The sequence below is a fragment of the Oreochromis niloticus genome, linkage group LG14 (genome assembly GCF_001858045.2).
Source record: "Oreochromis niloticus isolate F11D_XX linkage group LG14, O_niloticus_UMD_NMBU, whole genome shotgun sequence".
In the NCBI taxonomy this organism is placed as follows: Eukaryota; Metazoa; Chordata; class Actinopteri; order Cichliformes; family Cichlidae; genus Oreochromis; species Oreochromis niloticus.
The window spans coordinates 1011187-1026397 of NC_031979.2; the positions used below are offsets into that span (position 1 = coordinate 1011187).

General features: G+C 44.9%; 1 protein-coding gene across 15 annotated transcripts in view; it reads right to left on the reverse strand.

Annotated features, from left to right (window-relative positions):
- phldb1b (pleckstrin homology-like domain, family B, member 1b) overlaps positions 1–15211 on the reverse strand; it is a 129892-nt gene that overhangs the window by 70245 nt on the left and 44436 nt on the right. For 14 of the 15 annotated variants that reach the window (XM_025898329.1, XM_025898325.1, XM_025898332.1 and 11 more), the window contains exons 3-4: positions 14803–14926; positions 13828–13998 (exon numbers count right to left, since the gene is read on the reverse strand). In XM_025898329.1, coding sequence (XP_025754114.1) covers positions 13828–13998; positions 14803–14926 — 295 coding nt within the window. Of the gene's footprint in view, positions 1–8429; positions 8791–13827; positions 13999–14802; positions 14927–15211 lie in introns of those variants that run through there. The other variant, XM_025898334.1, reaches the window with a different exon arrangement.

Below are 15211 nucleotides of genomic sequence, written 5' to 3' on the forward strand. Positions count from 1 at the left end.
CAATCATTTTACGTTTCCGAGGATAGTAGGCGGGGCCAGGTACGTATGTTCTTTTAGAGCAGAGCTACAGATTAAAAATGCCCAAGGCGAAGCGGTCAAAAGTCTGGCTGTACTTCACAGCAAAAGATGCAAACTCAGCAGCCTGCAACAAGTGCTTTAAGCTGATACTGTGCAAAGGAGGTAACACCTCAAATCTGATGAAACACCTGGCGACGCATAGCGTTTTTTTTTTTAAAGCCGAGAAATGCGCCGTGTTTGATAGCTTGCTGCGAGACCTCACACCGTGCACATCTACTGCGGGTGTGGTGCCTGTTATCGGACCCGGAGTTAGCAACATCCCCCAAAAACCCGAAGAGGAGAGTCCTGGCCCCTAGCCCTGTCAGCGTAGCAGAAATGATGAGGATGATGATGGCAGCAGCAGCCGTTCTCCTCTGCGTGAGTAGCTTCATGTTGTTCGTGTGTAATTTACGTTGAGTAGGCTAACCACATTATTACATTAATGCATGTAAGGTGAACTAGCAAACACTGTTGTAGTTACATGCGGCTGTCTTCTTGTTTGATGGCAGATACTCCCTTCACCCTGGCCAAAAAGGCTAAAATGACCAAAGAAAAAGTGGAAAACAGTTAAACATGAGAGGTTTTTGGACAAAGTTTGTGTTCTCCATTCTTTAAGCACCGGTTTGAGCACCGTTTAAGCACCGGCACCGTTTCAAAAGTACTGGTTTGGCACCGGAATCGGATAAAACCTAAACGATACCCATCCCTACTAATGACACAGAAATATTTCCAAGAACAAAACTTGTATGTCCCCAGGTGGCCCAGGAGGACTCCACAGTAATCTGTTCTCAAAGGTCCTGCTTAGCTGGGGTGACAGGGAAGATGAACTGACGGGTGATGGAGGTCAAACTCTGGTGATCAGCTTTCCTCTGAGCCAAGATGGTGGTGCCTTTGACTAACTTACATCTGAAGGTCAAACAAGAACAACATGCTCTGAGTGTGAACGAGACGGAGCAGCTCAGCCTCACAGTGAAACAGAAAAAGCTCAAATGCATTAATGTTGTTTTCTGCAGTTTAGAGAAAATCCAAAATAAACCTGCGCACATATTTGTTGTTTCTTAAAGTCATTACATGTATGATGATGTGTTTGCAGTTCAAGAAATCATTAAAACCCATGACGAACATCATGGGCAGTTAGCAGGCAGCTAATCGAGGTCGATAAGCAACACGAGACTCACCTGTGTGGTTAGGGTTTGAACTCTGGAGGTGACAAAAGACACAACTGTGCTTTTATAATTATAAGATCATTACAGAGCCTGACTGATATCTGCTGTTAAGACCAAAGCTGGTCACTGAAAAACCTTCAATATATCAGCTGATATTTTATCAGACATATGAAACATGAAAATTCCCTAACTTTTGTTATGTGTAGTTAAATGTTTCCTCGTTTACGATTTGTCCTGCTCTGTTCCAAACATGCGTTGCCAACACGGACATTGCAGTGTGCCCTCTGGTGGCCAAAATGTGCAGTGTCATGTTTGAAGGGTGTTTCTCCGATCTCCTCTCGACTGTTTAAAATGTCCATCAGTGATATACACTGGTGTGTCCGCACACAGACAATACTGGGCAACACTATCAGCCCTGTACTGGTTTCATTGTTCCTGTAACAATAACATCAATTTTAATAATCAAGTAGTTTTTTTGCATATCAGCTTTTGGACACATGTGCAGTACCAGTCCTTTAAAACTGCATTCTGACATCACAGCACACATCTTGACCACGTTATTCAAGACAAACTGGATTAAAGTCCCAGCAAATGTCTGAAATTTACAATAAATGTAAAAAGATTCAAGACAATTCGAGTCTCGTTATTTTTTATGTTTGGAAAGAACAAAATGTGTTTCCATCTGCTCGTACCACATGCTGCACTGTAAGCCATAAATATGAATCCCAATAAAACCATTACAGTCCTGTTTATTCCTCACAGCTCTGGTTTCCACTCTTAGATCTTACTGCATTTTCATTCCCACCCAACACAACACAAACTACATTAGAAGCTTTCACGGAGTTGAGCGATCACACAAGCTAAATTAAAACTAGCCGGCTCCTCCTTTGATTCTGACGTCCAATCTTCAGCTTCTATGATGGAGCACATCATATGTAATGAAGTACATTCAATTCTCTAATGTTCATATCTTTAAGATGCAGTTGCTGCTGCCCACCAATCAGGGAGAGTTCCCTGAGAATGTAAAGTGCATCGTTCGACGGTGAGAGATTATTGATAAGTGGAAAACCGTCACACTGAGCTCAGACTGAACGATGCTCAGAGAAACCACCATAAACCTCAGACTGTTCAGAACAACACGGTTTGCACTTGAGTAAAGAAAAGCACAGTAACGATGCGCCTCATTTACCTGGAAATTAGACCAGAACTCCACCTGGTTAAAATTAGAGGCCGTTATTTTGGGCTGTACCTGTTGATGCTGGTCAGCTACCCTCTTTCACAGCGTCTTTAAATAGCAAACTGGTCAGCAAAGCCTTGATGATGTTGATCCTCTTCAGGAAATGATGGCTGCACTGCACCATTTAAAAGATTTCACAGTTTTAGGAAATATGCAAATGTGTTTGATGTAAATAGCACCACAGCTCCGAACCACGTCCTGCCCGGCTCTCTTTCACTTTCCATCAGTCAGTCACCAACACGTCATTAGCAGCGGCTTGGCTGAGGGCTGGCTTCATGTGCTGCACTAACACACAGTATGTAGCTTTTTTAAAAACGTGGCGGTACTTCGTTCTTTCCCTCGTTCAGAGGAACCCTGTGACCTGGGAAAGGCACGCAGGGATTCTTCCAAAAACCAACCAAAGGCTACGCTCAGCAAAACAAGCTGTGGTAGAAACTGAGATCGCTTTAATGGGGAGGTAGCCTTCCAACACAGTCCGACGGGGAAATCTAACACATTGGCACTTTTCATAATTACAACTGCCTCCAGTTAAAGGACGGGCGATCGAGTGGCCAAAGACAGACGGAAGATTGGAAGTGTGTGCATACATGAGTGACTGAGATTGATTACCTGGACAGAGGACGATTTCTCCCTCAGCTCTGCAGAGACAATCTCCATAATCACTGGCTTCATCACAGTGAGTGCTCTGCGCCCTCCAGAACACTCACAGTCACAAAGAAACAGCTACACGCCAACAGTGAAGGAGCTTTGAAAGTGCGGAATCAGCTTTAATTATGGCTAAACTTCAGGAGCAAGGACACTTCCTGCAAAGACCATCAGCTCCGTCCACAATGGGACTACAACCCCACTCTCTAACAACACTGTACGGACACCTCAGTGGATTATAGAGCACACGACAAATGGTAAACATTGGCCCAAGGTGACATTACATACATTTATAATATCTCTCAGTCAGCTCAAAAAGCACATGATCAGCAATCTTTAACAAACAGAGCAACAGGATTCACAAAGGCCAACCTAGCTTTAATGCTAAGGTTAGCTAACCTTAGCTTTAATGCTAATGCTCGCTAACCTTAGCTCTAATACTAATGTTAGCCAACTTTAACTTTAATGCTAATGTTGACTCCCCAGCACAGCACAAAGCTGGCTAACTTAGCTTCCCTTATTGCCAAAACTGTCACTAGAAAAACATTGATTTCATTCTTATCATGTATTTGTCTCTATGTGGAGCTATGCTGCTATGCTATGCTTTCAGGAACCAATCAAGAAGCAAAGAAGGGGAAAAATAAGAAAGGTATTTGGGAAGGAGTAAAAATAACACAATCCTTTGAATTTATAATAAATATCCATATAGCATCTATAAGCTGTCAGAGAAACTCTTTTTTATATATTAGGATTATTACAAATGTAAATCCCTATAAAAAAAATAACACTAAAAAATAACTTTTATTATAACATCAAGGAAGATTCAATAAAACCATTGACTAAATAGCAGAGCCGCCAAGAGTAATCTCTGTAAAGCCCCGTGAGTACTCCTTTGAGACCACTCAGGCCAATCAGTGTTAATGCCACATCATGCCTCAAGGGTATTGTGGCATTAAATGGAGATGTGGTTAGTGGCCCCGCTACATCCAACCTATCAGAAAAGTTCCATTCCTTCTCTAATATATCTGAGTGTGCTTCTCTTTCCCTCTTTTCTTTGCACTGGTGTGACCACATTAAATCTTTCCAGTGTCTCAGCTTAGCCTTAAGTACTCTTCCCAGAAGATTAGATCAGAGGACCCAGCGGTGTCAGACACAGCTTTACATTCTACTGGAATGAGTGCGTACAAAGATGGTTCGAGTACACACATGACAAAGAAATGCTGTTATACATTTACACGCTGCTAACACTGGACCACCCTGCCTGTCAGAAGCTGCGACAACATATTTCATCTCATGCAAACACGTTCACAGCAACTCTCTCATCCACGGTCAAACGAGCAGAAAGGAAAGAAACAGAGAATACTTCTGTACTACGGTGTCTTTTTAGAAAGGTTCAACAGCCTTTTCCCTTCTTACACCCCTGATCAGCACATAGCTAACTGTATACCAGCTGATTAACAGCTGTATCTCACAGGCATGGTCAGCAAACTAAATGAGTGCATCGCACAAACACACAGTAACCTACAAATACTCTGGACTGTTACGTGTTGTTTGCGTGTGGTCAATTAACCACACAATAGGTCATATTAATTTTAGAAATCCTCCCAAAGACACCAGCAGCACTGTAGCAGCAGGCTCACTACCTCCAACTCCCTCTGGATAAAAACATGTGTCAGTCTGTTCAGGGTAAAACAGACACCACCTCCCAAAAGGGTGTAACACATCTAACATATGCCAGTGTCGAGTTCACACTGGCATATGTGTTCGCTCAGGTGACCGATAAACTGGAAAAACTGGTGTGGAAATATTTGGTATTCATCCCCTCTGATGAAAAAGCGTGAACACAAACCATTTTGGATGTGAAATGTTACACGCCTACTTTTCAATCCATTAAACACGAGCACGTACCCACGCCACAGTGAGACGTCACTGAAATGTGTGGAGGAGCTGCAGACAAAGGCGGGCTGGCGGTTGCTATGGAACACTGATGGTTTACGGCCTCGGCAAAGGCCGAGGAGTCAAACCTGCTCCAGTTAATCAATGACCGCCTTTCGCTGAGCTGGGGCAATCAAACACAGACGCACATACCAGAGAATGAGATGGAGAGAGAGCGGGGCTGCGGAGGGCTAACAAACATGTGGGAATGTCTGAACAAATGAGAGGTTGGAAGAAGTGATCGCATGTTGGAGGCACGATGACGTCAGACAGATGCCTTGATATAAGATATCTGGAGACGGCGGCTGCTCTCGGGGAGCCGTGAGTCTGACTTCATGTTGTGCAGCAAATTCACACGCAACAGTCAAAAGATGATGTCCTACTGCATTCACACTGTTGGGACGACATGTGGAATAGAAACACAGCAAAGTGGGAATGGGACCCCATGTAGCATTTATTAAGTCAACTGAAAGCTGAAAGCTCCGCCCCCCCATTCAACTCTGAAATACTCGAACCACAGTGTGCGAGCGCTGTGATGGGGTGATGTGGGTGTTCCCTGAGAGCCCTGCAGGGCCACATCCGTACACATCACTAAGTGTCGGGTCAGCTACAATCTGACACCCCCCCCCAGCATCCACTGACCACATGTGTTATCATGCACACGGTCAGCTGCTGCAGTGGGAGCTCGTCACAATAACGTGTCACAGGACAGCTACAGCTTGTTCCAACAGATGTTCTCTGCTTTGCTCCCCCCACCTCCACGCCACCCCCCTCCTCCTTTATGCCTTGGCCAATCCCCCGCTGTTAAACATGCTCCCAGAGGCTGCAGGCACGAGGACCAATCAAACACGTGGTTGGAGGTGGACTGGTGCTCAAAGCAGCCTAAACACTGAGTGGGATTTTTGTGATTTTCTCTTTGTTTTCTAAAATAAATGGAACACCAGTGGGTCATCATCACCTGATTCACACAGACAGACTCTGTATGGATTCATGAGTGCTAACCTTTAAATTAAAAGCCTCCTATTTTAAGTGGTATACTCTGCACTGATAAAGTATTTTTTGTTGCATTAGTTTAAATTTTCCACCTGGAAACTTGAATACGCAGTTTGAGGTCCACTAGTGCAGCCGTAGCACGGGTTATATAGAAATCTATCTGCTATGGCTGATGTACCCTGGTAGGAAAAACCAGTTGTAGTCTTTTTTCTCCCTTTATAACAAGTTTCCAGAGTTGATCTTGGAGCTGTACTCACAGGGCCGGAGGTTTGGTTGCTTCTTTGAGCATACGGCCAAATATAATGATGAGAGGAGCGCTCCATGAAACGCAGCTTTCTGTTGGTGCACAGAGGCTGAACCACACAGTCAATCCCTCATATATCTACTACCCCGAGGTGCCATCTCAAAATGCTTCTCAGTTTTTATACACAATAGAGAAATACTACTGTATTGTACTGTATAAATACTCCTGAAAGAAATCTGCCAACATAACTCTTGGGACTTGGATCGTGTGTGAATTAAAGAGAAAACGTTCTGTTAGCTCACGGCTCAGAGTCACTTTTACTTAGAAAATAGAAGGTTTTTGTTCATTCACAGGAAATGTCCTATATTTTCACTGTGGACCTTTTTTTTATTCTAAAGCGGACAGGCAGACAAAACTGGAACTTTTCTGTCATTAAATTGTTTTGATTACTTTGTTGTAATAGGAGTGGCCAACAGTTACAGTTACAGGTCCAAAGCTGTCCACTGGGCTGGAGACCATCTGTTTGAGAGCCACGTCCAGGATCGATGCCTCCCTCCACTTATTCAGTCGCTGAACTGGACCTGACTTCTGTCTTTATGGGAACATTTTCCATGGAATTATCTGACATATCTTTCTGTGTTGTACAACAATTATTATACAGTTATTTCGTCATCATTTCAGCTACTATAATAGAAGAATTTCCCACATGTGAGATAAATAAAGTATTTTAGATCCCGCTGTAGTAAACTGAAACATCATATGACGTTTCTGTACCGACTCTACATTTTTGACCCCACAGGTTGTTGCCACCTGGTCCGCCTCACCAACTATGTCTCCAACCATCAGAGGACCTTATCATATTCTCACTGCTATTTCAAACTGTACATACAAATCCAGCCTTGAAACTGAGCCTTTTGCAACAGTCTGCTGTGTGGCTCACTCAATTTGTTCAAGTAAGGACGGTAGTTTTTGGAAAAATACACTGCAGCTTATTCCTTCAAAGGCTTCATATACAAACTAAAGGAAACTGAACTACATAAACATTAAGAACAAAGTGGAACTGAGAGAAGCAGAAGAGGAGACTGTGTGAACAGCAGCATGCAGGAGCACCCACGGTGAGCCTGCGTATGGGTGCCAGCTGCTACCAGCACAGGACTGACCTGTGCTTAGGGGAGCACACAGCAGCCTGATGAGTGTTTGCAGAGGGCTCTCCCACATCCTCTCTTTACAATGGGGTCGATGTATTAGGTCAGAGACGGCAGATGCTGAGGAGCAGCAGGGATACACTGTGGGAATAATGGCTCTGCAACAAGGTCCTCAGTTTGAACTCGAGGCCCCCAAAATAAGCAGAATGCATGAAAGGGAAACTCTTACTGTGTTCCAGTAACCAGCCCTGGTTAGGTCACATTGGCACCCAGGAATAGCAGTGTAACCGTAGACAGACACACAGAGGTCTGGTCATGCCGGCCCGGACGTGTATGTGTTTGTCGCCTATAAACAGAACTCACATGGAGGAGAGCGAAGTGAGGACTCAGCACTGAGAGGCTGGAGACAGCAGCCTTACAGCAGGTGCTCTGTGTGCGGACTCACAATCCTCTGCTGCGTAAACAAGCTGCTATGTCGGAAAGGTGTTCGGAACACCTGGGCTTGGAAAAACTACCAGTTTATCTGCCAGTACTGTTTGTTTCACTTCTTTAGGATTTTACATTTGTCCAGCAAAACTAGCAGCTAACGAGACCAGAGCAAACGAGTTAACGATGATAAACAAGCAAGAGCTCAATTAAAGTTGATTTTTTTTTAAGAAATAATTGTTTCATGTGTGCCGAATTTTGAATAACCTCATAGAAATGAATAGGAAGCCAGAGAGAATGTTGTTGCGACATGCAGGTTGACACGATGCACACAAAATGACTCATTTGTGCAGTTTTTAAATAGAGTTTGGTGACAGACACGGGTAATAGCAGCGTATATACCCTCATAGCGCTGCTGCTTGGTGTAATAGGCTAACCTGCGAGGTCAGGAGGTCCAGCTGGAGTTACCCTGCTCCATCTCCCCGAACCCCGTCACCTTCCAGCGGCTCCACAAAGCCCCGGGCACCGACTCAAAGCACGGGAAACACTTCAAGCGAACACGCGGTGAAATCACAACTTACTTTAACTCGTGTAGCTGAAACTCTGCCGTCCCTCCGCCGTTTTCATCGCTCCTTGAAATAAAAGCCACGTGTTTTTGTCCGTCTGTCTGAGTTTTATTGCGGAACAATCCCGCGCGTGTATTGGGGTGCGGGGCTGTCCTCGCGCCTATTGTTATGATAATGCCCCAGTCCGGCAGACTCCAGTATACTCTGCAGGAGCTGTCCCTGTATCCGTGTGTCCACGCTCACTGAAGCAGCAGTCCACAGTCACCGGGAGCTTTGTCCATTGTGTGCCTCCTCCCCACGCGTCTGCCCGTGGAGTGCTCCTCTGCTGCCGGGGTTCCTGTGAGTAACAGCTGGCTCACAGTCATCCCTGTGCCCGCCCCGCGGAGAGAGTCTGTCAGGGAGCAGACACCGGAGAGGAGGAGGAGGAGGGAGGTGGAGATCCGGAGTCAGAGACGGGGGGGGCAACGTGGAACGATAGAGGAGAGCAATAATGTGACTGATCCATACCGCTGATTTATTGATTATGCGACCTGACTAGAGCAGGTCTGTAGGGGCAACACCAGAGCTGATTTTAATTTGAAAAGAAACCAGGGCGACCTCTCTCTCTCTCTCTCTCTCTCTCATATCTCAGCTTAATCACTGTATAGAGGAACAAAGGTCAAGCCCCGCGTATTAACAGCCATTTATATGAGCCATAAAACGGAGCTCCCTGCAGGCACACCAGCCTCTGCCGAGAACACGATGGCCCTGTGGGCTTTTATTAATACTGAGCATGTTTTATGCCAGTTGCCTGACCCACTGACCGGAAACACGCAGGAAAATCCTCAATTACAGGTAAATTAAGGTGGAGTTATTCCCCCCATTTCAACTCTGTATTCAATTCAGTTCAGTTTTATGTATACAGCGCCAACATCAGTCAATCATATACTGTAAGCTAGACCCCCCAATAATACATACAGAGAAAAACCCAACAATCATATGACCCCCTATGAACAAGCACTTTGGTGACAGTGGAAAGGAAAAACCACCTTTTAACAGGAAGTTATTGTTTTGGGTGGGTTTTTTTTTCTATACCCATTCAAAATAATCTTTATTGATCTTCCCACAGGCCTTTGTCCACCCACTCAGCCCACACACTGAAACAAGCTGTTTTATTTGCCCCTCGGACAAGAATGATGTAGGAATATTCAAACATCCTTTAAATAAATTAACTCGTCACAGATTTTTATATGCAGTTGTCTGTTAAAAGCACAGCCTGCTCAGCACCTCCCGATCTATGGGAGCTGCTCCTCGTCGGCTTCCCAAAGCTGGCCAAACAGAAGAAAGCAGGCTTTTAGTGAAGGCATGGGCCTAAAGCAGGGATGTCAAACACACTTTACACTGTGAGCTCACTTTGACCTGATGTGGACAGGACCAGTGACACCTCAGGCCTAAAGTGACAAGTTAAATAAGGGGACAAAACTGAGCGTAGATGAAAAGGCAGAAACAACATTTTAAATTTCTCCTCTGATCCTTTCAGTCCAGAGTCTGAGAGTTTGTCTATCATTAGCAGCCATGTTGGACACACGTGGATGTTAGAGACTCTGACTCATCTGCTAATGTCTTTGAAGAGTTTTATCTGAGCCCTATTTTCTTTTAGTATTCTTCCTCACAGGCTCCATGAAACCAAGCAGCTATTATCCAGTTAAAGTATTAGCTCACCTTCTTTGAACAAACAGACTTCTCTTGATTTGAAACCTCAGACAGTTACCACTAACCCTCTCGCTGAACACATTTCCATTTTTTAAGAACACCAGCTTGTTGCTGCTTGATTTCCTCTAAACTGAAATGCTGACAGGGCAAAGCTGTGGCGTGGTTTAGACTCTTTAGTCTAGCCAAGGTAAACTCCATTAGATTAGCTGACACACATCAGCATCTAGTCATAGCTTGCTATGCTGCACCGCTCACCTGTCCTGAGGGGAATACTTCTGTGCCTTGTAAAGTATTACTCACATAGCCCAAGGGAGTGGTAGGAACCAATAAAGTCTGATCTACTTCCTGTTGTATAATCAGATATCAACGTGTATTAAGGTGTGCATTACCGCCTTGTAAACAACACAAACTACTGCTGTTATCAGGACTACAGCTCTTCCCACCGTACACTACTGTCCAGGATCCTGACAGTGAACTCTGGTTCACCCACACACTCATTTTTCAACCTTAACCCCCCCCAGGGCTGACTGTCTGGGGTAAAGGGAGCAGTATAAATAGCCCCGTGTCCCCACTCAGGTTACCCTGCCACTGTTCAGGTCAAAATGCCACAGTGACAAAGGGACCCACTGCAGACATACACGTATCCCCGAGCCGTGCAGGACACAGATTGACTGCACAGATTCTAAAGAAAGTACTGCATGTACTACGGCTCTGAGAAAAACACTACAGTGTTTGTACTTACACAGCAGTACAGAGGGAAGTACACATCCTGTGAGTAATGATGAGTACTGTCTCTTTAACTCATTCTCATTACACACAGCTCGCTCTCTCCGAGGCTCTGATGTACACTTCCATGAATTTCCATGACTACACTGCAGTAGTTACATCGTTACAGTTTTACTTCCTTTAAAAGCAGTGAATTGGGCAACATGACAGGAAATTCTATACATATGTGTGTGTGTGTGTGTGTGTGTGTGTGTATTACAGCATGTCTTCCCGACTATGAGAAAATAAATTGAAATATTAAAGATGAGTTTGGTGAGATTTTTCATTTTCCTGGACGCTATTTCAGTTTTTCAGTTGTGGCTGTTAACTGAATCCACTTTTATATAGAGAGCAGCAATTAGCAGTTACTTGAATTTTATGACACTAGTTATGCTCTGACTGCGAGCCCGTGTTGCTTTAAGCTGCTTTAAACTGTATCTTTACTTCAGCAGTTTGTTTTGCACCAAGAAGGTATAGAATAATTAGATAAACACTTGGTACATATCAGGATGGTGTGCAGTGTGTCCCCAAAAATAAGAAGGTACAGGGCTAAAAAACATCTGTCTGGAGCAGATGAACAGTTTTGGAAAGTTATCATCTTAAACAAGAAACAAGAAGAATTAGGAGGAAAAGTCCAGGATGTGAGAGATACAGCTGACCCTTCAGATGATCTATGAACTGAAGCCTCATCAGAAACGCTGGTAATCAGAGGACGGCTGTTAAGAAGAGGTTTTTAAGGAAACAGGGATAAAAGATGCCAAATTACACATGAGCTGGACTGAAAATCAGCAGGTCTGATAGAGTGAAGAGTCAGAATGAAAAATGTCTAAGATACTGAAGCAGGGTGGGATCGTGGGACAGACAGCATGTCCTCCTAGATCAGTGGTTCCCAAACTTTTTTTGCTGGGCCCCCCTTTGTTTTACAAGAAAAATGTTTGCGCCCCCCCCCCTCGCGCGCGCACACGCACGCACGAACACATCCTCCAAACACACACACCCATATTTTGCTCCATTGCGGTTTATTTCACACCTCAAACATTTATTAAACAATTAAGCAAATACAAGTAAACGGCAATAAATTACAGGCAGTAATAAAATAAACTACTAACTCTGTTACGCTGCGCCCACACCTACACGGGTATTTTTGAAAACGCAGCTGTTTCGTCCACACGTAAACGGCGTTTGGAATCACCGACAACGGAGATTTTTTAAAACTCTTTTGCGTTTACGTGTGGACGAGGAATACAGAGTTCGTCACGCAACGTCAAAGGTATGTGCCTCTTTTCACGTCACGCTGTGCGCCACGTTATTGTTTACATGAGATGAATTGCAGGATGGCAGATAGAGACAAAATACTGTTAATCTGACTATCTGCAGGTTTTACACGCTTACATACACACACGCAGTTACTGTCCCTCCATTTAGAAAGGCAGAGGCGTCACGGTGTGATTATTTTACGTGTAGTTGTTTTTTTTTCCTGTGTAATAATATTCAACATTGCTGTCAATACATTTTTCAAAAAATGTCTCTCTGTGCAAAATGGGTTCAAACACATAAACAGCTGTGGGATCCTGTTTGTCGGTGATTTGAACCGGGGGAACAAATTACGGCAGGATCAGCCTGATATTATTTGTATCCCGCTGTAACTTTACTGCATAAAGAGCTAACATGTCCAAAATGTCAGGAGTAGTTAGTTATTACAAGAAGTGTTTGTGAACTAAAAATCAAGAATGTGGGATCCTGTTTGTCCGTGATTTGGAGAGCCCAGCGCTGCTCCCGACGCAGGGAAACTAATTTTGCAGGGGAGACCTACCTTGGCACTTGTGCAGGTGAAGCCAAAGGGAAGATATGCTTCACCATATTTTCTAGTCTTTGGCTTGGAAGGAAGTTGGTTTGGAGACATATTCAGCGATGCTTCATCTCCTGCTTTGCGTTTGTGGAGGCGCCCTGTGCTAGCAGTGTCCAAGCATTGTTTTTTTTGTTTTGTTTTTTCCTTTTCATACCGCGCCCCCCCTGCAATGGCTCTGCGCCCCCCCTAGGGGGCGGGCCCCACACTTTGGGAAGGTCTGTCCTAGATGAACTGTCCCTGGAGACTAGCTAAAGTCAAGCTGCCTAAGAATAAAGGTGGTCACACCAAGAACTGACTTTCCAGCTCATTAGATATGTACAAACTGTTTTTGCCTTACATAGTATATTTGCAGGTGTTTCAATAAAGTGCTGCACCTTTTTCACTGTTTGAAGAAATGTGGATCAAGACTTTTACACAGTGTTGACTGTCCTTCAGCTCCCTTTGGTCCAGTCAGTCTGAAGGGACTCGCGTGGCTTTATGCATTAAGTATCTACAGTAATATGTAGAGTATCCCGACTCACCCCTCTTCCAAAGATTGGCCACATTAATGTATTTGTGTGCAACACACCTTTCTCTAAGGATCTCATAGTCACCATGGTCCCTTCAGTTGTGTTATAACTCTATGTGGTAGACAGACGAGCTAGTGAAGGTGTCCAGTTAACCTTTGTGTTTATCTTTCATACTTTCCCACGAGACGCTGCTTTCTAGCAAAGCAATCATTCACCTTTTAGATTGTCAGTCCCAGAGGGCAATATGACGAGTCCAGTCTAAGACCCACTACAGCCGCAGCAGATTGAGAATCGATTCATCTCTCCCATCAGTTTCTTCCACATCTGCACGCCTGAGCACAGCAAAGCACACTCAGTTAACTCCCTAACCCGGGAACCTCGGGGTCCTCCTTGTTTAAAAACTCAAACTGAGCATTTGATCCAACAGACCTGCAGCCAGAGATCTCTGACTCACAGTTACTGGGATTGTGCACATCAGCAGGCTGCTGAAAGCACCAAGTTAAAGAGAAACCATGGCCACTACACTGGGAAACATCAATCCTACTAAAACTGCACCAAAAGCGAGTGGATTGTGGGAGGCGGCTGAGCCAGTTCCTACCTTGTGACAGGCGAGTGGGCTGTCTAATCTGGATGGCATCAACAGCACAGAGGTTCCCACAGGGGTGCAGCGTGATAACCCCTGACCTGTTCTCTATGTAGCAGTGCTGAGCTGCCACACCAGGACCCTGGATGCTGATGTCCATGGGACCATGACCCAGAGTGGTCCGGCCTGGGGGAAGGAACAAGTGTTAGGCTTTGATTTCATGCTGTGCAGTGAAAGTGATCAGTAGTATCAGTATCACATGACAGCAACGTCACGGTCCAATGAAACACGAAGTGCGACAAACCCACAGACATGAGCTTTGTGTGGAGATGACCCCCCGAGAGAGGAATCTGAAAAGGCAACGACAGGAAAGCCAAGAAGTGACGAGACACGACATGAAACCTGTCAGCTGTTCACAGAAGCAGACAGAACAGGCGCGGCGCTTTGTGGTCAGTTTGTAAAAAAGTCAAAAATGCGGGTCAACTTAATGACGGGGCTCCAGAGCTCACTGCTGCCAGGGATTTTAAATCTTTAAATCTGCATTATTATTAACAGCCCATAGGGGGCGACTCCTCCGGAACAACTCCTTAATCTAAAAAACATTCCTGAGGACTTACTGGACACAACATTAAGTGCAACTTATAAATCATGGTCGTCCTTAAGTGTGAGCTTGCTTAGTTTCCACCAACGACTGTAGAAAACAGCTCCTTCTCCATCACTGGTTTGCTCACCCGTCACATCCCATTAAAATATACTAAGATGGCAACAGGGAAAATATTCCTCTCCAGCGTCATTGAGAGTATGGCATTAACGCTACATCAGTGAAGAAAACCAGTTCTTTATGAACCAAACAAACACCGTCAGTGTGACATAAGCTTAGTGACCACAGCCTGACACTGATGGCTCTGTATGGCTGCACCTCTGCACACCTGCTGTTCAGGTACCCTTTGCTAACTAACGTGACGGTCGGTGTTAAAGCAGTGCTCTCACCCTCAGGCAGTGGCAGCAGGGTGATGGCTGTGCTCAGTCGTCCACTCCCCAAGCTCACCAAGTGGGGGCGCTCTGCTTGGAACTTCAGCCCCTTTCCGGTCTCGATCAGGTCCAGGGGGGTGCTCTGCAGACAAAGGGGGACATTAACAGTGTGTGATGACTGTTTTTGGTGCCTGTGAATAAATGTTGGTGATGTGATTTAAAAGCATGTTCCCCGCCTCACGCTGCATGTTCTCTATCGCAAGAAGGGATTCTGATTGGCTGCTAGAGGCGTAATTAATTATAAACAATCCCATTACCATTCCATCTTTGAAGCGTTGGTATTTGTTGCCATTTTCCCTGTGCAGCACCCTGAAGCACGGCAGCGTGCTGTGTGTAACCTGACAGAGCAGACAGTCTGTACCTCTGA